The sequence below is a fragment of the Hemiscyllium ocellatum genome, chromosome 3 (genome assembly GCF_020745735.1).
Source record: "Hemiscyllium ocellatum isolate sHemOce1 chromosome 3, sHemOce1.pat.X.cur, whole genome shotgun sequence".
Classification (NCBI taxonomy): domain Eukaryota; kingdom Metazoa; phylum Chordata; class Chondrichthyes; order Orectolobiformes; family Hemiscylliidae; genus Hemiscyllium; species Hemiscyllium ocellatum.
The window spans coordinates 49223725-49248913 of NC_083403.1; the positions used below are offsets into that span (position 1 = coordinate 49223725).

Sequence of the window (25189 nt, forward strand, 5' to 3'; positions counted from 1 at the left end):
ATCAGAGTCAAAAAGAATCGCGCTGGAAAAACACAGCCGTTCAGGCATCATCCTGATGAAGGGCTTATGCCCAAAACGTCAACTCTCCTGCTCCTTGGATGCTGTCTGATCTGCTGTCTTTTCCAGTGCCACATATTTTGACACAAAATACTTACGGCATATTTACATGCCAATGATCCTTTTTGCTCATTCCCTGAGAAATGAGACAGCAAAATTCCAGACAAGCATATCAGAATGGGTACCAGGAAGCAGCAACTTGCTGTGCACTTGACATCATGCAAATACTTCATTATATGTCCGTGCATGCTAAATTACCACCACATTCTACTCTTCATCTGTACAAGGTGGTATTGACAATGCATCAGCCTCACCCCATCATCATGCCTATTCTTAAACCAACTCTGGTGCTATTTTAGACTAAAAAATGAGGTCTGCAGATGCTGGAGATCACAGCTGCAAATGTGTTGCTGGTCAAAGCACAGCAGGTTAGGCAGCATCTCAGGAATAGAGAATTCGACGTTTCGAGCATAAGCCCTTCATCAGGAATCCTCAGGAATAGAGAATTCGACGTTTCGAGCATAAGCCCTTCCTGATGAAGGGCTTATGCTCGAAACGTCGAATTCTCTATTCCTGAGATGCTGCCTAACCTGCTGTGCTTTGACCAGCAACACATTTGCAGCTGCTATTTTAGACTTGCAATACTTTACTCTGGAGCTCAGGAATACCTATTAAGTGCAAACCAAATCACTTTACACACTGGGATGCATACCTCTTGAGTCTACGCAGGATTCTTCTTATGCTCTTAGCTTGCTTTCTTGGGTTCATTCACTTTGTGCTTATTTGGAGGCTGCCTAACTTAATGTTTCCTTTATGTACAGGGCCTTCAATGTTCAGTTGCAAGCTGCTAACCTTTGTGACTTTCATTGCTTTTAGCTCAGAGGGAGAGGTGTTTTTCAATGTAGGGAAGCACTGAATAGTTAATGGAGTTGACATGTCATTAGCGAGCACTATGCTATGTTAGTGTCATACCTGCAGCAAGTGCCAGCAGTTTACGTGGCAAACAATATGTAGGTATGGTGTCAACACACGCTGAAATAATTGTAGTAAAAACCTACTTGGGTTCAGTAATATCTTTTAGGGAAGGAAACAGCCTGGTCTGGCCTACATACGATTCCAGACTTACAGAAATGTGATTGACTGTTAACTGCTCTCTGAAATGGCCAGTAAGCCACTCAGTTGTACCAACAACTAAAATAAATGAAACCAGGTGAACTAGCTAGAATTTACTAAGGCACCGAAACTGGCACTGAAAATGACAATGACAAACAGCCCTGTGAGGCATGCAGGATCCTGTTTACTAACATTTGGGGACTAATACCAAATTGGGAGAGCTGTCTCATAGACTTGTCAAGCAACAGTCTAACATTGTCAAAGTGACTGAATCAACACACAATGTCCCAGACAATACCATCACCATCCCTTGGTTTGCTTTGCTCCATCAAAGGGGTAGACCAAGCAGAAGTGGTGGTATACTGGCATACAGTCAAGAGGGAGTTGCCCTACGAGTCTCCATCATTGACTCCAGACACTATGTTTCATGGCATCACATGAAACACGGGCAAGGAAACCTCTTGATTCTTATCACGCAACTTCTTTTGGCTTATAACTCAGTCCTTTTACATGTCTTAGCAGCACCATTACTGAACGTGCTTGTCAGGTCCTAAAGGACCCGGTTGCTAGACTAGGATTGAAGTAGGTGATGAGGGAACTAACAAAAGGGAAAAACATACTTGAACTTGGCCTGACAATCTGCCTGTCACAGATGCATCTGTCCATGACCACATCATTAACAATGAATACCGGACAGCTCTAATGAAGTCATAGGTGCGCTTCACATTGAGAATATGTTTCATTGTGTTGTGTAACATTGTCACTATGCTAAATGGGTTGGATTTTGAACAGACCTAGCAAATCAACACTGGCATCCATGAAACATTGAGAGCGATCAGCTGCAACAGAATCATATGCCAACACAATGTGCAAACTAATAGCTCAGTGTATTGTCCACTCTCCCATTACTGAAAGTGTCTGTAGTGTTCAGCGATGTGCAAACTAGGTATGTTAGCCACAGTAAATGCAGGGTTACAGGGGCGGGATGGGGGTGTGGGTATGTGTGAGATGCTTTTCAGAGGTTTGGTGCAGACTTGATGGATTGAATGGCCTCAATCTGCACTGTAGGGATTCTAAGATTCTATAATTTTATCACCATCAAGCTAGGGATCAATCCTGTTTAATGAGGACTGCATGAGAGCTTATCATGGGAAACAGGAGGCAGATTTAAAAAGTGAGGTTTCAACCTGGACAACTTGCATGCCGAAAGCATAAACTACAAGTGACAGACAGAGGTAAGTGATTCTGCAACCAATGGATCAGATCTCAGCTCTGTAGTCCTACCACATCTTGTTGTGGATTGAGGTTCCACAAACATCCCCATCCTAAATAATGGAAGAGCATAGCACTTTGATGCAAAAAAAAAGGCATTTTCAACAAGTCACAGACAGAACTGCCAGGTGGATGACTATTTTGGTCTCTTCCAGCTGTCTGCAACATCACAGATGACAGTACTCAATTTGATTCATTTCTCAAGAAATGGTTAAGATACTGGATATTGCAAAAGCTTTAGGTTCTGATAGAATCCCGGCTATAGTCCTGAATGTGCATGTCCCCGGTTAGGTTTTCCTAGAACAGTTACAACATTGGTATCTATGCAACAATGTGGAAAATTACCCAGTTAATACCTATAAATAAGAAACAGGACAAATCTAACCAACTAATTGGCCCTTCAGTCTACTCACAATCATCAGTAAAGTGATGGAAGGTGTTAACAATAGTGATGTCAAGATGCACATGCTTGGCAATAAGCTATTCACTGAAACTCAGTCAGGCCTCCATTGGGTCATTCAGATCCAGACCTCATCCCAGCCTTAGGTCAAACATCAACAAAAGAGCTGAGTTGCAGAGGTGACATGAGAGTACTGTCCTTGACATTAAGGCTGCATTTGACTGCTTGTGGCATCAAGGAGCTCTAGCAACACTAAAATCAGTGGGAATCAGGGCAAAATCACCACCTGTTGAAGTCATACCTGGCATTAGGGAAATGGTTGTAATTAGGGAAGGTCAGTCACCTCAGCTCCAGGACATCTTTGCCAGAGGTCCTCAGGGTTGTGGCTTAGACCCAACTATCTTTAGCTGCTTTATAAGGTCCCTCCATCATAAGGTCAGAAATGAGCAAGTTCACAGGTGATTGCATAACGTTTAGCACCTCCTCAGATACCAAAACAGTCCACAATCAAGAACAGCAAGACCTGGACAATATCCAGATTTGGGTGACAAGTGGAACTAAAATTTGTGCCACTTAAGTGTTACATAATGACCATCTCCAAATAGAAAAAATCTAAGTACAATTCAATGCACACTTCTGGGGCAGGTGGGACTTGAAACCTGACTTTCTGACATAGAAATAGGGACACTACCACTGCACTGCAACAGCCCTTTGGTCATGATGTAAAACTGTTGAACTTAATAACGAGGCTAAATGAAATCAAATGTCTGATTGAAAAATGAAGTGCCACTCAAAGTTTGACTGGGAGGGAATTAATTCTGAGATTGCAACTCTTGATCCCATTAGTTTCAAACAGGCAATGAGTCTGCTGTTTCCATTAGCATCTCCTCCACCCATTTTTTGATTCTTACTATATTTCACCACCTTTAGCCTGTATGCCATCTCTTTTGCCATTTAACCTCTTGCATTTTCACCTGATCACAGATTAACCCTCCTGCTTCTCTCTCCCCTCCTTCCTTTACCTGATTTGAAACTCTTACATCTGCAACATTTTCAATGATAAAGTTGCCAACCCTGGCTCTGTCAGGGTATTATTACCTGGGTAGGGGTTGGGGATTTTTCTTCTGTCTCTCCACCTTTATATGCAGCCAAAGGACTGGTGCTTTGTCGACTCTGCTCTGTTTCATCAGGTATTCCTGTTAAAATGGCACATTTTTACATGATAATTAAGTTCCTCTTTTTAAAAAGTGAATAGTAAAAAAAACCTTTTGTTATCTGTTACAGACATATGAGTAAAGGAGGAAGGGTAAAAGCCAACTTACTTTCATTAGCCACATAATTTGCTGGAAAGTAGCCCTGTTTTCCATTGGCCAGGCGACCAAACCACCAGCTCGCATTATCTTTGTACAGCACTTGGATAATGTCAAAACGCTGGATGGTTAGCTCATCTGATCGATTTGCTGTGTAGTCATAAAGAGCTACGACCTACAGGAGAGATAAGGCCGCCACAGTTTTATCACAACTATGCCACAGAGAGAAACCCCTAAGACTAACTTCCTCCTGCAGCAGGGCAGCTGAAACCAAAGCTGTAGTATGGTAAGACTTGAGGCTGTCTAAGGGTTTTGATGATGGGATCAGAAGTGGTGGGAACGTAGCAGGAGTTATGAGATAAAGGACTGCGGGATTCAAGACATAGTTAAACCATTTCACACTGCTAAGGTTAGTTTACAACAGCTGCTATTGTATTAATGATCTTATTAAACAATGATTGCAACTTCACTTGCACATGTTGAGAATCTTAACACCAGAACTCTTAAGCCTGAAACCAACTTGCAATTTTACTGCTGAGTAGTTTTACATAATGCCACAGACATTTTAAATGAGAAACCATATTTTCAAATTTAAAGACACTGTAGAGAAAAAGCTTGTAATATCTTGGAACAGATGTCGTCATTTTCCAATGTTGCTAATCAAACAGCTTTGATCAAAATATAACAAGTTAACCCTTTGAAGATTAGTTTTACAAAATTTAAAAGCAACTTTGTTTAGCTTTTTCAGAAAACAATATAAACTTTTGACACTTTATAGATTTATCCAACTTTGCTGTTTATAAGTATGATTTTATTGCAGCTGTGATAAGGCTAAAAAAACGAGTGTACACTGAAAACTATTAATGCATTCAGTACTCAAAAGGTTAATTTCCAATCATAAACTGATACATTTTGGAAAGTTTGAGTGGGAGTTTTTTTTCAAACTGCTATTAATATCTTGCAAAGATGAGTGATGTGGCAGCTGTACATTAAATTATCGATGTGAGGAAATACTGTCATATTGAAAGTATCTGTAATATAAAAATCAGCACAATAATTTGGAAATAGGAGGCACTTCTGAATTTCATCTACAATATTTTAGAACAATTCTCTTTAAATATCATCATTTTCTTAAAGACAGTTATTCTCCCACCTCCCAACTCAGCTCCCCTGCCCCACCCACAAAGTTTTATTAGGTCCTATCCAGACAATGGTGAAAGGGCAGTCTGCTAATCAATATCTCTCACGTCTGTGCCAATGCTGTTCTCAAACTGGCAGCTTTGAAATGTACAGGCAAGAGGTCTATCTTTGTGCGAGGGGCTCTAATTTCCACCCTATGCCTCTTTCAACAGTTCATGCTGAAATTGTGAATTTACCACATGAGAAATTTGTAGATCAGTACTATAACCCAGAGGCATATGAGATTTGAAGATAAATAATGCACTGTCAATGTTTTTTTAACTTTCAAAGTATACAGAATGTAAATAACAATGGTTGATTGGAATTCCCCTCCTTCCAATACAAGCCCAATACAAGCTACGATAACCACAGATAATACTACTCGTAACTAAACAGGAGTTCAATGGGGAGGTTTATTTCGGTAATTTACTTACAAGCGTGACAAATATCTAGCCTATGGAAGTAACTTTTGTTTCTTGTTTTGGTTCATTAATGTGTGAATTACAATAATACAAGTGTCTTAAGTCATTGTTTCAAGATGATAGCATTTAGGAACCCCTGACTTTATGACAAAGTTTGCTAAAATGCAACGTCTCTCCCTTCAGTGCTGGTCCTTCTGCTAATGGAAGGGGTAGAAGAGAATTCCTGTTAGAATCAGTGCATTGGCTGAAATAACTTAAGAGAAATATAAAGAGCAGATGAGAAAACAGAACAAGAAAAATAGCAAGCCAAAGGTATGATGATGGAAACAAGGAGCGCAATGCTATAGCAGTGATCAATTACTGCTGTGCAGTAAAATGAAATAATTTTAAAAATGGAATAAAGCAATTTCAGATTTCTGGTATTTTGGGGCTGACAGGCTAAACATATCAGATCAATTAACATATTTTTGCAAATCGTGAAATCATATAATGTCTGAAATACTATTTTGAGAGGAAATAGTTGTCACATATTGTAATCAAAAGCCACAAAATAAAAAAAATACAATGCGTATTTCCCTAACTAATAAACTAATAAATCTCTGATCATAAAATAAAACAGTAGAAACACACATTAACATCTGTGGAAAAAATAATGGGCTAACATTCAGGTATCCTGCTCCTCTGATGCTGCCTGACTTAACTGTGCTTTTCCAGCACCACACTCTTGACTGTTATCTGTTTACAGTCTGTTCACAAGATCACCTGGCTTAATTAGGTGAATTGCAGCAATTGTCAGTCTGGTTTCTGAAATATGTCGACTGAGGATATCTTCAGTCATGAGTTGCATACTTAAAGAAATATGATCATAGCTAACAAAAGGTATCCCTGATATAACCTGCAGAGGCCAGTTAAGTAGTAAAACATATCTTCCACATTATTATCCATTGTTTCCACCTTTCTGTTTTTTGGTCCCTTCAAAGCCATTTCACTGGAGTACTGACAACATAGTGAATGAAAATTAGCCTAGAATTCATAGCAGATGTGAAAGTCCTTTACTAATTCCATTCTACAGCAGTAGAATTAGCTGAATAGTCCAAACACAAAAGTAAGGAGATGCCCTAGTAAGAAAGTAGGTGACTACCAGCTCCGTTGTGAGATTCCCCAAAAATTCAGGAGAATATATGTTAGTTCAAGAATGTAACATTACGCGATAGGAAGGTGTCTTATCTCAGAGGGAACAACTGTCACTGTCAACTTACTCAACATGATTTAGTGTTCCTATTGAAGCATTATAATGCAACAATTATGTGTAATTTTTACCATACATGCCAACAATATGTATGAACCCATTTGTTAACACACTCACTTTCTGCTAGAAAAGGATCTACTTCAACTGAGGATGGAGGTGGCAATTGGTTAGATCGATTGCAAGGTCTGAGTTCTTTACAACAAATAGATGTCAATTTTTCTATTAGCAGCTAGAAAATCAAGTCAGGAAAGTTTTAAAACTTGGTGATTGTTTCTAAGACTCCCAGTTTCGGTGCATGCACTTAGTGTTTGCCTTCAAAAGTGTTATGCATATCAATTAAATTGCAAAAACATGGCTATTAAAAATGTTCCATTTGCTCAGGGGAACCTTTTAGAACATATCTAATTGTCTTACTTGAAGAATTACTTTCTTAGGGCTGGTTACATCTGCTTTTCTGTGATAAGGAAAATCTCTTTTGTGACATCAATCCATTAACCGACATCTTATGCGATGACTTTTACATTTAAAAGAATTGAGTAGGTGATATGGGCTATTGTCTTATTTTTGGGTGAGCTTTATTACTTTGAAAGCTGTTAGTTAATATGGGTATAAATGATGGAACTTTCTTTGTGACCATGGAGCAACTGGAAACAGACTGCAGAACATTTATTGGTCAGCACTGACTTAGAAAGCATGAGGGGTGGGGAGATCCAAGATGGCGGCGACTCAGCAAGTCTGAGTCTACAGAGCCCTTCCCAAAACCTGGGAAAAGTGGGTTTCCTGCCCCCACCACACTTGCCAAACCACCCAAAAAATTTCTTTAATCTTAATTAGCTGCTGAATATTATATTTAAACAGTCTAATACTGAGTGGATAATGAGTAAATCAAAGGGACCCCGCAGCTCTCAGAAAACAAAGACCCCTCCCCCACCCTCCTCTCCTCCGGCTGCAGCTGATGTAAAAACAGGCCTTATAGAAAGCGTGAGGGATGACTTTATTGAAATACAATGGATTGAAATTACCAGTCAAGCCCAACTGGTAGCTGAAAATGTACTAGTCCTGTGACTGCAACATAGTTTTGAGCACTTACTTTAATTTTTAAAAGAACTGTGCAATGATTTTCATTTACGTTACAAGAAATATTTTTGATTGGGTGAAAAATGCATTATAGAATTGATGGTTATAGCAGAAGAAGGAAAGTTTTATTGGCAAGTGTGATTTTTTTCTATTATTAATAGCAAATGTTGTTTGTTAATAGAATAGGTAGGACGTTTCTGTGGGCTTTGGGATCCTGATGTCAAGGCCACATGGGGTCCTGAGTTTGCACATCTGGTGCCAGCTAGTGAGCCTACTGTGGGTTTGTCATCCATTCAAGAACAGCAGATTTCCCAGTGTTCCTTTCCTACTCAAAGGGCTGGCAGCCCTTAAAGATTCAGGTGCCTTAACAAAAGAAGAGGGTGAAACTAAGGCAAGGATGACACCTCCCAGTGAAAGTGGCTCCCTTGGCAAAAATTTAAATTTTAAATTTAAAAGGGCTAAAGTTGGCAGGCCCATCAGAGAAGAGGAAAAACCCCTGTTGTGGCAGTGTTTAAACAACAAGTTCATATTTCCATCTGTGGCCGTTTCTTTGGTGGATGTTTCCTCTGGCCTCAATGATTCTCTCTAACCAGCCCCCAGCCTTGCAGAGAAGCCACCAAGGCAGCTCTGCTACTGGCAACTTTAAACTGCCTCTACATGGTGCCTTAATCATTTAAATTGTCTATCTAACTCCATTCAGTAGGCAGTTGATCCGTATCCTGAAGGTTCTCATGGTGCCTCTGAACAGGCACAAGTTGAGTTAAAGAAAGATCTATATCCTGGAAACCCTCTGGGAGACATATTCCAGAGAGTGAATGAGTCAGGAGGTAATGAGTCATAGAAATGTGCAGCATGGAGACAGACCCTTTGGTTCAACACGTCCATGTCAACCAGAAATCTGAAATTAATCTTGTCCCATTTGCCAGCGTTTGGCCACTATGCCTCTAAACCCTTCCTATTCATGGCCCCCCAGGTGCCTTTTAAATATTGTTATTGTAGCAGCCTCCTTCACTTCCTCTGGCAACTCATTCTATATACACACTACCCCTGTTTGAAAAAGTTGCCCCTTAGGTCCCTTTTAAATCTTTCCCCTCTCACCGTAGATCTATGCCCTCTAGTTTTGGACTCCCCTACTCGAGAGAAAAGTCTTTGGCTATTCACCCTATCCAGGCCCCTCGTGGATTTTCTATAAAGTCACCCCTCAGCCTTCGGCACTCCAGAGAAAACAGCCCCAACCTATTCAGCCTCTCCCTGTATCTCAAACCCTCCAACCCTGGCAACATCCTTGTAAATCTTTTTTGAACCTTTTCACATTTCACAACATCGTTCCTACAGCAGGGAGACCAGAATTGCACACAATATTCCAAAAGTGGCCAAAGAAATGTCCTTCCAAAATGACCTCCCAACTCCAATACTCAATGCTCTGACCAATAAAGGCAAGCATACCAAATGCCTTCTTAACCGTCCTTATATGGCTTCTCTACTTTCCTAGCATAAATCCTTACCTATCTCCAAAACTCCTGCTATGGGACCAGGAAAGTTTCACCAAAATGTCTGAAAAACATCAGGTTGCTGCCTTTCAACAGAATCCTGTCCCATTGTTTTGTGGATTAAGGTTCCAACGCAATGATGCCTTTACCTCTTACTGCAGTAATTTAAAAAATAATTGTGAAATTATTGGAAAATAAATTAAACAGTTTAAAAACCATTGTTTCACCCAGGGAGAAATGCCTTTAAATTTAGAAAATGATTCCTTTGGTAATTGCTATATTGGGCAAAGTTGCAAGCCACACATTTTTTGCCTTGAATGTTATTTCAGCTACAAAAATGATAGAATGTCTGGTATTGTTGCAGTTTAAAATGGAACCTGAAGTTTCTATACTTTTTTAACATGCCAACTTGTTTCACATTCTGCAAGTCTATTTCCATTTGAGTTGACAGCATTTTGGTGTGGCTCTGTCTTTTTGAGGCTACTGGATATTTTCCGCTAACTTCCTGAGTTTGAATGCTGAACTTATGAGTAAAGAATAACGCTATGGGGCCAATTTAAGATTAAATACGGTTTTAAAGTTTCGGCATCTGTGTGACATTTCTCATCTACCTGAGTTAGTAAAATATGAGTGGTGATCAGTCATGTATGTGAAAATGCTAACTTTTACACAGTTAAAATAATGAACCCTAATTTTGGCAAATGTTTAAGAATGGAAAGACACATAAACATAACTGCTCAAAAAATGCAAATGTTTACTTACAGATTCTTCCACTGGTGCGTTAGAATCGGCTTCTACTTTGATTGAAGATATTGTAGGTTTTTCACAAGTCTAAAGAAAAGGGAAACTACATTAACATGTTTACTATGCATTCTGAGTCATATAACAGGCTATCATGATATAATGTTCTCATAGCATATAAAGATTTTCTTTGTTTTGTAGAATTTAGTAATGAGGTGTACTGTTTAAGTTTTAAATTTATTCAAATGTTGTATATTAATACGAAATCAAAATTTGTGTTTAAAGGGCATTTTGTTTTCTTTTGTTCAAACACTGAATGAGGAGAATCCTTCCTAGTAGCCTGGATTGGGCAGCACGGTGGCACAGTGGTTAGCACTGCTACCTCACAGCGCCAGAGACCTGGGTTCAATTCCTGCCTCAGGTGACTCTCTGTGTGGAGTTTGCACATTCTCCCTGTGTCCGTATGGGTTTCCTCCCACAATCTAAAAAATGTGCAAATAAGGTGAATTGGCCACGTTAAATTGCCCGTTGTGTTAGGTGAAGGGGTACTGTAGAGGAATGGGTCCGGGGTTGCGCTTTGGCGGTGTGGACTTGTTGAGCCAAAGGGCCTGTTTCCACACTGTAAGTAATCTAAACTTTATCACAATCTTCCATGAATATATGGTAAACTAAAATCCTCCCCCTCAAATCCAAAGCTATATACAGTATACTGCATTATACATAGGTGATAGAATGTTAGGCTAATTACGGCCTAGAGGGACCCATTCAGTGCATGATATCAGTGCCAATTTTCTAGCAAAATCAATTCACTTTATGCCACTCTCCTGCCCTTGCCCTGAGGCCCTGTTATTTCTTTTCTCTTCAGCGAAAGAGCCAATATGTTTGTAAGCTACAATTGAATCTGCCTCCACCATACTGTCAAGCTGTGCGTCCTTAATCCTACCAACTCTCTACTCATAAACATTTTTTCTTACATTAGTGTTGTTTCCTTTGCCAATCAGCTTAAATCAATGGCTTCTGGGTCCAAACCCTCCACTAACAGTAACAGTTTCTCCCTCACTAACCTTGTGGATTTGCTGTGATTAAATGCTTTCCTGTAGGTTTCATCACACAACTTGTGTCTACATTGCAGCCATTAGTCAGTAACATATCCAACTTTGAGAATAATTTCCATCCTGTGGAAACTAGAATCCAAAACACTTTTCACACAATTAGATACTGCTGAGGCAGATTTATTTATTTCCCTAATTTTCCATATCTTTACATTTGGTAAAGAAACTTTCAACAAAAACGACAAAAAATTAATACTATAATGATTTTTTCACAGGATTACATACAGTCACGTCCTGGAGTTTGATCTTCAACATCAGGGAATCGGAGCTACAGATCTGAGGATGAAGTAGTTAGTGAACAGCCAGATGCAACATGCAGAGAGTCTGTGAGGGGGGATAGACTGTTGATAGGGCAAAGTTGCAGTCAGTGTGATGGGTTGAAGTGTGTCTATTTAAACGCAAGAAGTATCAGGAATAAGGGTGATGAACTTAGAGCATGGATCAATACTTGGAACAATGATGTTGTGGCCATTACTGTGACTTGGATATCACAGGGGTAGGAATGGTTGTTGGATGTTCCAGGTTTAGATGTATCAAAAGGGATGGGAGGTGAGGGCATTGCTAATCAGGCATGTTATTACATCAGTAGAAAGGGAAGTCGGCGAGGAGGGTTTGTCTACAGAGTTAGTATGGGTGGAAGTCAGAAACAGGAAAGCAGTGACTTTATTGGGAGTTTTCTACAGACCTCCCAGTAGCAACAGGACACAGAGGAGCAGATTGGGAGGCAGATTTTGGAAAGATGCAGAAGTGACAGGGTTGTTATGGGTGAATTTAACTTCCTTGATTTGGAGGTGCTGGTGTTGGACTGTGGTGTAAAAAGTTAAAAATCACACAACACCAGGTTATAATCCAACAGGTTTATTTGGAAGCATTAGCTTTCAGAGCGCTGTTCTTTCATCAGGTGGTTGGGCAGTATAAGATTGTAAGAAACAGAATTTACAGCAAAAGTTTACAGTGTGATGCTACTGAGATTATATATTGAAAAAGAGCTGGATTATTTGTTAAATCTCTCATCTTTTAGAATGACCATGTTGGTTTCAGTTCTTTCATATGTAAATCCCAGAACTTGTTTTAAAGTTACATTCACAAGTGAACCTTAATAATGGGTGCCATGTCAGCTCAGATAATGCACTGAAAGCATGAGGTTAGTCTGTCTGTCTGTCTGTGCCTCAATGTTCAGACTGGTTCTATTTCTAAAAAAGGGATTTACAGAATCTTACATGGATCCATGATTTGGAGATGCCGGTGTTGGACTGGGGTGCACAAAGTTAAAAATCACACAACACCAGGTTATAGTCCAACAGGTTTAATTGGAAGCACACTAGCTTTCGGAGCGACACTCCTTCATCAGGTGATAGTGATCACTCGATGAAGGAGCATCGCTCCGAAAGCTAGTGTGCTTCCAATTAAACCTGTTGGACTATAACCTGCTGTTGTGCGATTTTTAACTTTACATGGGTCCATGCAGTCTTTGAGCAAAATAAAAATGTAATTTTGCAAGTACAAATGCACCCTACAAACCTATATGTGTATATGTGCACGTGGGGAGGGTGTCAGTGTCCATGGGAGTGTGTGTAAGTGTAAAGGGGTATAGGTCTATGAGAGGGTGCCTGTGTGGTGTGGGGGGTGGGTATGTGTGAGCATATGAGAGACAGCTTGTGTATGAGAGACAGTCTGCATAAGTGTATGGGTCTATAGGAGTGTGTGTGTGTGTGTGTGTGTGAGAGAGAGAGAGAAAGACAGAGAGAGAGAGTGTGTAGTGCAGTGGGGTCACCTGTAGGTAACATGAACCTAAGGTTCCAGTTGAAGCCATTCCATGGGTACCGAACTTGGCTGTCAGCCTCTGTTCAGCCACAGTTGTTGCAGGACAGGCAACAACGCAAAGTGGACGAGCAGAAGCTGACAGCCAAGTTTAGAACATAGAACATTACAGCGTAGTACAGGTCCTTCAGCCCTCAATGTTGCGCTGACCTGTCATACCAATCTGAAGCCCATCTAACCTGCACTATTCCATTTACGTCCATATGCTTGTCCAATGACGACTTAAACGTATTTAAAGTTGGCAAATCTACCGTTGCAAGCAAAGCATTCCATAGCCTTACTACTCTCTGAGTAAAGAAACTACCTCTGACATCTGTCCTATATCTATCACCCCTCAATTTAAAGCTATGCCCCCTCATGCTCGCCGTCACCATACTTGGAAACAGGCTCTCCCTGTCCACCCTATCTAACTCTTTGATTATCTTATATGTCTCTATTAAGTCACCTGTCAACCTTCTTCTCTCTAATGAAAACAGCCTCAAGTCCCTCAGCCTTTCCTCGTAAGACCTTCCTTCCAATCCAGGCAACATCCTAGTAAATCTCCTCTGCACTCTTTCCAAAGCTTCCACATCCTTCTTATAATGCGGTGACCAGAACTGTACTTAATACTCTAAGTGCGGCCGCACCAGAATTTTATACAGCTGCAGCATAACCTCATGGTTCCAGAACTCGATCCCTCTATTAATAAAAGCTAAAACACTGTATGCCTTCTTAACAACCCTGTCAACCTGGGTGGCAACTTTCAAGGATCTGTGTGTGTGGATACCGAGATCTCTCTGCTCATTTGCACTATCAAGAATCTTACCATTAGCCCAGTACTTTGCATTCCGGTTACTCCGACCGAAGTGAATCACCTCACACTTGTCCGCATTAAACTCCATTTGCCACCTCTCAGGCCAGCTCTGCAGCTTATCTATGTCTCTCTGTAACCTACAACATCCTTTGTCACTATCCACAACTCCACTGACCTTAGTGTCATCTGTAAATTTACTAACCCACCCTTCTACGCCCTCATCCAGGTTGTTTATAAAAATGACGAACAGCAGTGGACCCAACACCGACCCTTGTGGTACACCACTAGTAACTGGACTCCAGGATGAACATTTCCCATCAACCACCACCCTCTGTCTTCTTTCAGCAAGCCAATTACTGATCCAAACTGCTACATCTCCCACAATCCCACTTCTCCACACTTTATACAACAGTCTACTATGGGGAATCTTATCGAACGCCTAGCTGAAATACCTATACACCACATCAACCGGTTTACTCTCATCTACCTGTTTGGTCACCTTCTCAAAGAACTTTATAAGATTTGTGAGGCATGATCTACCTTTCACAAAACCGTGCTGACTATCCCTAATCAAATTATTCTTTTCTAGATGATTATAAATCCTATCTCTTATAACCTTTTCCAACACTTTACCAACAACTAAAGTTAAGGCTCACTGGTCTATAATTACCAAGGTTGTCTCTACTCCCCTTCTTGAACAGGGGAACCACATTTGCTATCCTCCAGTCTACTGGCATTATTCCTGTACACAAGGACGATTTAAAGATCAATGCCAACGGCTCGGCAATCTCCCCCCTGGCTTCCCAGAGGAACCTAGGATAAATCCCATCCGGCCCAAGGGAACTTATCTATTTTCACACTCTGCAGGATTTCTAATACCTCTTCCTTGTGAACCTCAATCACACCTAGTCCAGTAGCCTGTATCTCAGTATTCACCTCGACAACATTGTCGTTTTCTAGAGTGAATTCTATCGAAAAATATTCATTTAGTGCTTCCCCTATCTCCTCTGACTCCACACACAACTTCCCACTACTATCCTTGATTGGCCCTAATCTTACTGTCGTCATTCTTTTATTCCTTAAATACCTATAGAAAGCCTTAGGGTTTACCCTGATCCTATCCGCTAACAACTTCTCATGTCTCCTCCTGGCTCTTCTGAGCTGTCTCTTTAGGTCTTTCCTGGCTACCTTGTAACCCTTAAGCACCCTAACTGAGCCTTCGCATCTCATCCTAACATAAGCCTTCTTCTTCCTCTTGAGCAGAGATTCCACTTCGTTCGTAAACCACGGCTCCCGCGCTCCACAGCTCCCTCCCTTCCTGATAGGTACACACTTATCTAGGACACACAGGAGCTTTTCCTTGAATAAGCTCCACATTTCTAATGTGCTCATCCCCTGCAGTTTCCTTTCCCATCCTATGCTTCCTAAATCTTGCCTAATCGCATCGTAATTGTCTTTCCCCCAGCTATAACTCTTGCCCAGTGGTATACACCTATCCCTTTATATCACTAAAGTAAACTGCAGAATTGTGATCGCGATCACCAAAGTGCTCACCTATTTCCAAGTCTAACACCTGGCCGGGCTCATTACCAAGTACCAAATCTAATGCGGCTTCGCCCCTTGTTGGCCTGTCTACATAATGTGTCAGGAAGCCCTCCTGCACACACTGGACAAAAACTGACCCATCTATACTCGTACTATAGCGTTCCCAGTCAATATTGGAAAGTTGAAATCCCCCATGACAACTACCTTGTCTCTCTCACTCCTATTGAAAATCATCTTTGATTCCAATGGGGATGGCCTCAACTGGGATCTTAAGTTCATGTCACACCACAGGTGACCCCACTGCACTACACACTCTCTTTCACACATGCACACAAGTGCGCACACATAAACACACACCTAAAGACTCATACAATCACACAGACCCTCTCTCATAACATAAGCTCTCTATCATACACTCACACATACTCATCCCCATGCTCATACATACCCACTCCCCACACTCACACCTACATACGCATCCTCTAACAGACTAATATCCCTTTACACTCACACTCATACGTCATACAAACACTCTCTCACAGACATTCACAAACTACCCCAAAACACACACACACACAACATTTGTGGGGTGCATTTATACTTGCAAAATTACATTTTATTTTGCTCAAAAACTGCTTGGATTGTAAGATTCCGTCAATCCCTTTTTTTTAGAAATCGAATCAGTCTGAACATTGGGGCACAGATAGACAGACTTTAACCTCACACTTTCAATGCATTAACAATAGATGCCATGTCAGCTCAGATAAAGTTCACTTGAGAATGTAACTTTTAAAAATATTCTGGGATTTACATATGAAAGAACTGAAACCAACATGGTAATTCTAAAAGATGAGAGATTTAACAAATAATCCAGCTGTTTTTCAATATATAATCTCTGTTGCATCACACTGTAAACTTTTGCTATAAATTCTGTGCCTTATGATCTTATACTGCCCAACCACCTGATGAAAGAATAGCGCTCTGAAAGCTAATGCTTCTAAATAAATCTGTCGGATATAACCTGGTGCTGTTTGATTTTTTTAACTTTAACTTCTCTAATATTGATTGGAACCTCCTTAGTTCAAATAGTTTGGATGTAGCAGTTTTTGTCAGGCGTGTCCAGGAAAGATTTCTGACTCAATATGAAGATAGGGGGACTGGAGGGGAAGCCATTTGGATTTGGTGCTTGGCAATGAACTAGGCCAGGTGCCAGATTTCTCGGTGGGAGAACATTTCGGTGATAATGATCACAACTCCCTGATCTTTACTATAGTCATGGAGAAGGATAGCAGCAAATGGTATGGGAAAGTATTTAATGGGAATTAAATGTTATTTGGCAGGAACTGGGGTACCTAAATTGGGAACAGATATTCTCAGGAAAATGCAAGACAGAAATGTGGAGGTTGTTTAGGAAGCACTTGCTGATAGTGCTGGATAGCTTTGTCCCACTGAGGCAAGGAAGGGATGGTAGGGTGAAGGAATCTTGGGTGACAAGGCATGTAGAATATCTAGCCAAGAGGAAGAAGGAAGCTTTCTTAAGGTTGAGGAAGCAAGGGTCAGACAGGGCTCTAAAGGTTTACAAGGTAGTCAGGAAGGAACTGAAGAATGGACTTAGGAGGGCTAGAAGAGAACATGAAAAAGCTTTAGCGGATAAGATTAAGGAAAACCTTAAGGCATTCTATACTTACGTGAGGAACAAGAGTGAGGGGAGGGCTGATCAGGGATAGTGGAGGGAATTTGTGCCAGGTGTTGGAGGAGATGGGTAGGGGGTTCTTAATGAATACTTTGTTTCAGTATTCACTATTTAGAGGTCCTTGTCGTTTGACAGTGTGAAACAGGTTGATATGCTCAAATAGGTTGATGTTAAGAAGTAAGATGTGCTGAAAACTTTGAAAAATGTAAGGATAGATCAGCCTCCTGGGCTGGACAGGATATACTCAAGGTTACTAGAGGAAGTGAGGGGAAAGATTGCTGCGCCTTTACTCCTGTGTCCTCACTATCCATGGGAGTAGTGCCAGATGATCGGAGGGTGGCAAATGTTATTCCCTTGTTCGTGAAAGGAAATAGGGATAATCCTAAGAATTACATACTGGTCAGTCTTACATCTGTGCTGGGCAAATTATTGGGGAGGATTCTGAGAGACAGGATTTACGATTACTTAGAAAACCATAGTTTAATCAGAGATAGTCAGCATGGCTTTGTGAGGGGCCTCACAAGCCTTACTGAATTCTTTGAGGATGTGACAAAACACACTGACGAAGGTAGGGCAGTCAACATGGTGTACATGGAATTTAGCAAGGTATTTGATAAGATTTCCCATGGTAGGCTCATCCAGAAAGAAAGGAGGCATGGGATACAGGGAAATTTGGCTGTCTACACACAGAATTGGCTGGCCCACAGAAGACAGAGGATGGTAGTAGATGGAAAGTATTCAGCCTGGAGTTCAGTGACCAGTGGCGTTCCACACTGATCTGTTCTGGGACCTGTGCTCTTCTGATTTTTATAAATGACTTGGATGAGGAACATGAAGGGTGGATTAATAAGATGACACGAAGGTTGATGGAGTGGTAGATAGTGTGGAAGGCTGTTGTAGGTTGCAATGGGTCATTGACAGGATGCAGAACTGGGCTGATAAATGGCAGATGGAGTTCAACCTAGAAAAGTGTGAAATGATTCATTTTGGAAGGTTTACTTAGAATACAGGGTTAAAGGCAGGATTTTTCGCAGTTCGGAGGAACAGAGAAATCTTGGGGTACATGTCCATTGATCCCTCAAAGCTGCCACCCAAGTAGACAGAGTTGTTAAGAAGGTGTATAGTGTGTTGGCTTTCATCAGCCGGGGGATTGAGTTTAAGAGCTGCGAGGTTATGCTGCAGCTCTACAGAACCCTGGTTAGACCACACTTAGAATACTGTGTTTGGTTCTGGTTGCTTCATTATAGGACGAACGTGGAAGCTTTAGAGAGGACGCAGAGGATATTTACCAGGATGCTGCCTGGACTGGAGGGCATGGCTTATGAAGAAAGGTTGAGGGAGCTAGGACTTTTCTCATTGGAGCGAAGTAGGATGAGAGGTGACTTGACTGAGGTCTACAAGATAATGAGAGGCGTAGATAGAGTGAACAGTCAGAGACTTTTTCCCAGGGTAGAAATGCCTCTCACGAGAGGGCATAATTTTAAGGTGATTGGAGGAAAGTTTAGGGGAGATGTCAGAGGTAGGTTCTCTACTCAGAGAATGGTGGGTGCATGGCATGCACTGCCCATTATGGTAGTAGAGTCAGATACATTAGGGATACTTAAGCAGTTCTTAGATAGGCACATGGATGATAGTAAAATGAAGGATATGTATGTTCGTTTGATCTTAAGAGTAGGATAGAAAGTCGGCACAACATAGAGACCGAAGGGCCTGTATTGTGCTCTACTGTTCTATGTTGAACCAATCCTGACTATCCCATGACCCCTTGAAACACTGCACACTACATAAATCTCAACTCAACTTTTTTTTTTCTCTCCAAGGGAACAGACCTAGCTTTTCCAATCTATAGTAAAGTTCCACAATCCATGGAATCATTATCACGAACCTATACTGCACCCCTATCTAATACATTTACATTGACTGTGGCTCAGCAAGTAGAACTTGTGTCTAAGCAGAAAGTTGTGGGCAAAAGGCCCACTGCACGACACAAATTAAAACTAACACTTCTGTATAGTTCATTGGGATACTTGCAATCTTTTAAATAAGACACTGTACTGATTTGATAAAGCATTGCAGTTTATGTGGTGACGTGGACTTCTAAAATTTGCTTAATATGGAACACATCATAGGAACTATTACAAGTGCTGAACGTGTCAGGTAGCATTTGTTAATATTTCAGGCTGATGGTGTTGTGGAGAAATTATAGAGAACCACCAGGAGACGCAGAGAGTTCTTCAAGAAGTAGGTCTTTTATTTGCAAACAAAAAACCGTGACACTGAGAAGCTGATTCTCGAATGCCCACAAACCTCAGGGTCCATGGATTTTTATATATTTTTTATCATGTTTCTGTTAGCTTATCAGCATGTCCAACTATATTAATCAAAGTATCTCACTCTAGTTACACAATATGATGTTAGTTCCCATTATCTCTTTAGTTGTACATTCTACTTGATGTTATTCTAATGTCACAGTTGGATATTTATTATCACTTCTGCTACAGCGATCTTTCATTGTAGACTAACCTGTCATGATAGATATTTAGCTATTCCATCTATTACAATAGTCTCCTGTCTCAAGCTGACTCTACTAACTTTTAATTAGATATTTTAATGTTATGTCCCAAATATTTACGGTCCCAATCCTGTCATAATAACACTTAGCAGAGAAACTTGCTTTATTACTTGTGTTATCTCATCTCGCCATAGTGACCTTTCAGTCCTAACCTTACTCTGCTAATTGGTGTAAGAATGTTCCACTATGGTTATCCCATCCTGCCCCTGACTTCCACAGAACACAGATTGCTAGTGGTCTTCATGCTTTAACCCTTCCCATGCGTTCATGTTCTTTATTTTCCATATTCCCCCCTTTGAGACCTGCTAGTCTCATCCAGAGAAAGAAGACAATAAGGTCAGCCTCTCTTGTGCCCAATACAAACAATATAGGTCCCAACACGGACTAAATAATTTTCAGAGTCTGAGACTTAAAGGGTTCTTCCTCCATTCCTGGGGTCCCTTGGGCGAAAAACCTGTCCTCCAATAACCACAACAGGAAAAAAGACCCTAGGACCCACGTGTTCTTCAGAAGTATCAATGGCGTCCCCACGTGGACATATTCCTTGCATTGTGGTGGTTGTTAGATCATAATCATAGAGCGGTGGGGTTCCATCAGAGGAGTAAGCACTTCCTGGGGTAGCTGAAATGACCACAAGTTGCCGTGTACTGACGCAAACTAACAAAGACTCAGTGTTAGAGTTAGTTTGTCCTGGTGGGAGAGCTTTAGTACAATGATTAAGGTGGTACCATATGTGTTGGCCTTCCACTTGGATAGCTGTAGGTGATACCTTAGTCACTATGAAAGGTCCCTCTCTCCTCGGCTCATTCCAGCGTCTTCAAAAAACCCACAGGTACACCCAATCCCCGGGTGTAATAGGTCCTTCCTCGTTAACAGGTGCCGGTTCTCTTTGTGTTTCCTGCAGGTGGATAGTCTCATGCATCATAGTTAGCTGCTGCATACATTGCTTAAGTTTTAAGCTTAACCACTCCAAGCTAGGCCCTTCATATGGGCCTCTCCACTTGGGCATTGGCATAGGTCTACCTGTGAGCATCTCATGCGGTGTTAGATTGGTCATGCGATAACTCATTAGCGCAGCGGCAACGCATCAACCCAATTAAGGTTGCTGCTTGCGCAGATCTTGTTTAATTTGGCTTTCAATATCCCATTAATCCTTTCCACCATATTCTGTGACTGGGGATGGTACACGCACCCAAACCTCTGTTTGATTCTCAAAGACTGCAGCACCAACTTAACTACTTTCTGATTGAAGGCAGACCCATTGTCTGAACTAATTTCTGATGGTATACCAAACCTTGGGATAACTTCATTCATCAGAAATTTCACTACTGTCCCAGCTCCTGGTTTCAACCTTATTTCTACTGGGCTAGCTGATTTCACTTTCCCTACATCTGTATCATGCTGTGAACACAAGGTGGCTGGTAATGCATCCAACTGCTCATTACCATATTGATCACCTTCCTCCACTGTAATTGGCATGCTCCGCTGAGGTGTTACCTTGACTTCCTTTGCATTCCCTGTCAAGGTGCAGCATGCTAGGATTTTAATATAGCTGCCATCCCTGGATCCCCAAACCCCTGTCATGAGCATATGCCATTCCCAAATGTTTCTACATGCCTACCATAGGTCCTAAATCTTTAGATGTATATCCCTTATTTACCAGGAAGGTTACATGTGGTGCGGCGCCTGGTACTCTATACCACTTTTCCAGGAACACATTTTTTTCTATTTGTAGGATCACTCCCTGCTCCCCTAATATTATCATTTCACTTCTCAAATGTTACAGAGCAGTGACTTCCTGCTGCCACTGCCTCTCTAACATCTCATCCTGAGACTCATCAAATATCACTGTACAGTGCAGCTCAGACTTAGGTCAACATCGTCAACATTTCTGCTTCCCACATCCCCCAAATGTCTTAAACATCACTTGCTACATCCCTTATCCAATAAACAATAACATCTTTAACGTCTTGAATCACTAATTGTGCATTGGCCTTTTCTATGAGCAAGCCCTGCTGTGTGCACTCCAATCTTACCTCTAACTGTTGTACCTACCTAACAAATTAATTGGCGTTTCTTTAGACACTAATATTGGCAGAACTATCTCCCTATCTTCCATTTCTTTCCCTGAGAACCAAACAGTTTTAACAAATTTACTTGTCATTGGAAAGGGAGAGGCATACTGTGGCTGTACATAAGTGTATGTAGCTCCAGTATCTATCATCACCTGTGTCTGAGGCTCTTCTATATTAATTTGTATTATGGTTCTTGATCAGCCTCCCATGCTACTACAGGGTATTACCCCTTCCCACCCAGGTTCTCAGGGCATCCTGAACACACCATTTCTGACCCCCCTTGAGCCTGATTATTTATCATGTACCTTAGTCCCTCATTCCTACGTCCCTGTCCTTGGGGATCCCAGTTCTGTTTTGGCTGTTGTTTAAATCTGCCCTGCCCCAGATACGTCACCTGTGGGAAAGCTTCTCTAAACACCTCCATTGCTGGCATGGGACTTTCTGGCCCCTGTCTGGCTACCTGATAGGACCCCCCTTTGCACCGGCACTTGGTTCACGCAAGTGTTGATTACTGTGTCGGTTCTTACTGGCAATACCTTTTTAGCCTTCTGTTTTTCTTTCTTTTTAAGCTCTTCGAGCTGCATTTGCGCCAGCTTCCTTTGCACCTCCTCCTGCTGTTCAGACAGTTTCTCTTTGTCTTTTTGAAACCTCTCAACTGCATGAGCTACATGATCTCTAAATTCCTGGTGGCTCGATTATGTCAGACCCGCCACTTCCTCCAGCCTTGACCTGACTTAGGAGGGCATTGCCTCAATGATGGAATTTCAGAACATTGTGGTCAGCAACTGATTAATCTCTATGTCTTGCTCTGTTTCCAGCCTCCACTTCTTTAACTGTTTCTCCAAGTAGGCAGCTGGGTTTTCACTTTCTCCCAGTGGTTCCCCTCTCACACCCTGAGGGTCTATTTTGGGTGGATAACAGTCACTTAAGGCCTGCCATACACTCTGTCTCACTCGATCAAACCCAACCCCATCAATCATTGGATTGTCTGCCACATTTTTGAAACGAGCTCGGACCATTATTTCCTTTAACTTCGGGAGCTCTAGCAAACTCACCAACAGTGCCTTCAAGTCTCCTATAGCCAGCAATTGCCCTATGGTTTCATCTTCGAAAGCCCTGATCCACTTTCCCGCTCCCTCATGCAAACTGGGCAGTGCATTCTTCAGCCCTTCCAGATCCTGAGTTCCCCAAGGAATGTATTGTGGGTTTTCCCCCGCTTTCATAAGAAGCGGTAGCATCCTTCCCTGTTGGCCCTTTTTCCCTTTATTAACACTACTTCTCAATAAATCCCCCTCAGGCTCTGAGTCCGATGCTATTTCTAATTCCTCACATTCTTTAAGTACTGGGGTCTTCTTCTTTCCTTGTCTCTCATCATCCCTTTCTGCTTGCTCTCCGTCACTTTCACTGTTTTTCTCTTCAGCCCTTCTTTCGTATCGCAATGAGTATTCATCAATTGCCTTTTGTTCCCTTAGCCCACGCAGCACACTAATCTTATGTTTCAGCTCTTCTTGCTCTCGTTGTACAGTTTCTATTTGCTCCTGCCTGTCCCTTTTCTCTCTTTCTCTTCTTTCCCTCAGTTCATTTTTGTCTTCAGCACTTCTATCCCATTCTAACTGTCCCTCTATTTTTACTGTTCCCTTTATTACTGGACACTGCTTCAATGCCTCTTCATTCGAGTAGGAAGGAGGTCCATTCAACTCCTCCACATCTGGGTATATCCTCCACAACTCTCCTTGGGGAGTTGCTGATTCCTACTTTTCTATTTCCTGAAACTGCTCAGCATGTTCTTTTGCAGCTTTCCTAGTCACCACAGGTGCCTGACAAGTTACCTTCAGTTCCTCACCCTCTTTCCTGAAAAGATTCAGTTTTTCCATCTCCTGATTTCTTTGGTTTCTATTTTTAGATTTACGTTTTGGCTTATAGTTCTTAATTAGTCCTTCCATCTCATTGCACATATGTATATCAAAGTTACCTTGTTTGGCCATTTAGTCAATAAATCCTTAGTTCTTTTTTCCCATTTCTCAGAAATTTTTACAATATCATTTCTTGCCCCTGGAAATTTCTTAATCAATATCTCAATTGCAGTCACTTTATCCATCCTACGATATATTTCAGTCCAACCAATGTATTATCTTTGCTCTCACAAATCACTTCCTCATACCATTCAAGTCCGGTAGTGCTTTGTTCAATAGTATAAGCAATTCCTAACTTTATAACTTGCAATTGTCCCTTAGCAATCAATCGATTTCTAAATGTCCTCAATTACAGCTAGTTAATACAAACAATCTATTCTCATTCATTCAACCTAAACCAATCTAACACTGCACCTTCAAATGCATCATTCACTAATGGTTTCTTGAGAAATTTCTCTTTCAAAAAATAACTATCTTAACTTCCTACAATACAAAATAGAATCAAAATATCCCTGGATCTTGAGCTCCAGGGAAACACACACACACACGCCTGCTGCTAACAGCCAAACACTCTGCTATAAATCAATTGCTGTCAGCCACAGCCTTACTTATACAGACTTTTTGTTCATTTCCAAAAGTCTAATTATCCTACAGGCCTTATCTAAAACATTTAACAGTCTAGTAACACTATAACACTATGACTATTCTCTGCTATTTTCACTTTTAATCATCCACAACCAATTTTCCGGCTTTCTAAACAGGTCTATCAGCGCTTCCAGTAAAACAATTTCCCCGTACCTATTCTGCCCTACCTATCTATAGGGTCTTATAGTTTTGCCTTATCTATCCATAGGGTCTTACATACACTACATGGAATTTTTGCTACTTTTTATTCTTACTCACCCCTTACCCCACTGCACAGTTTTCTTGACCAATTCTTCACGTCTCCTTCAGCAGCAATTTACCCCTTGCCTTTGTATCTTGGATCGGAGAGACCCTCCGGCAGGTTCCCGCACCTCAAGAGACCCAAGGGCCACTCGAAGCCAACAGAATATAGTCTGAATTCACAGCAAAAATGCTAACCTTTTTTTTTGTTGGGTACCCTTATTCTGTCAGTCTTTGGAGGGTCCCCGGTGGACCAAGAAGTGCCCTGTTTCTGAGGCCCTCAGTCCAGGTGGGTCTCTGCATGACCCTGCTCGCTGCGCCAAATTTGATGTGGAGAAAATACAGAGAACCACCAGGAGACGCAGAGAGTTCTTCAAGAAGTAGGTCTTTTATTTGCAAAAAACCATGACACTGAGAAGCTGATTCTCGAATGCCCACAAACCTCAGGGTCCGTGGATTTTTATATTTTT

General features: G+C 41.3%; 1 protein-coding gene across 1 annotated transcript in view; it reads right to left on the reverse strand.

The window, feature by feature from the left end:
- The window catches only part of ahi1 (Abelson helper integration site 1), a 258275-nt gene that overhangs the window by 15544 nt on the left and 217542 nt on the right, over positions 1-25189 (reverse strand). Inside the window, exons 23-25 of the mRNA XM_060857049.1 lie at positions 10332-10400; positions 4165-4327; positions 3941-4038 (exon numbers count right to left, since the gene is read on the reverse strand). Coding sequence (XP_060713032.1) covers positions 3941-4038; positions 4165-4327; positions 10332-10400 — 330 coding nt within the window. The remainder of the gene's footprint in view (positions 1-3940; positions 4039-4164; positions 4328-10331; positions 10401-25189) is intronic.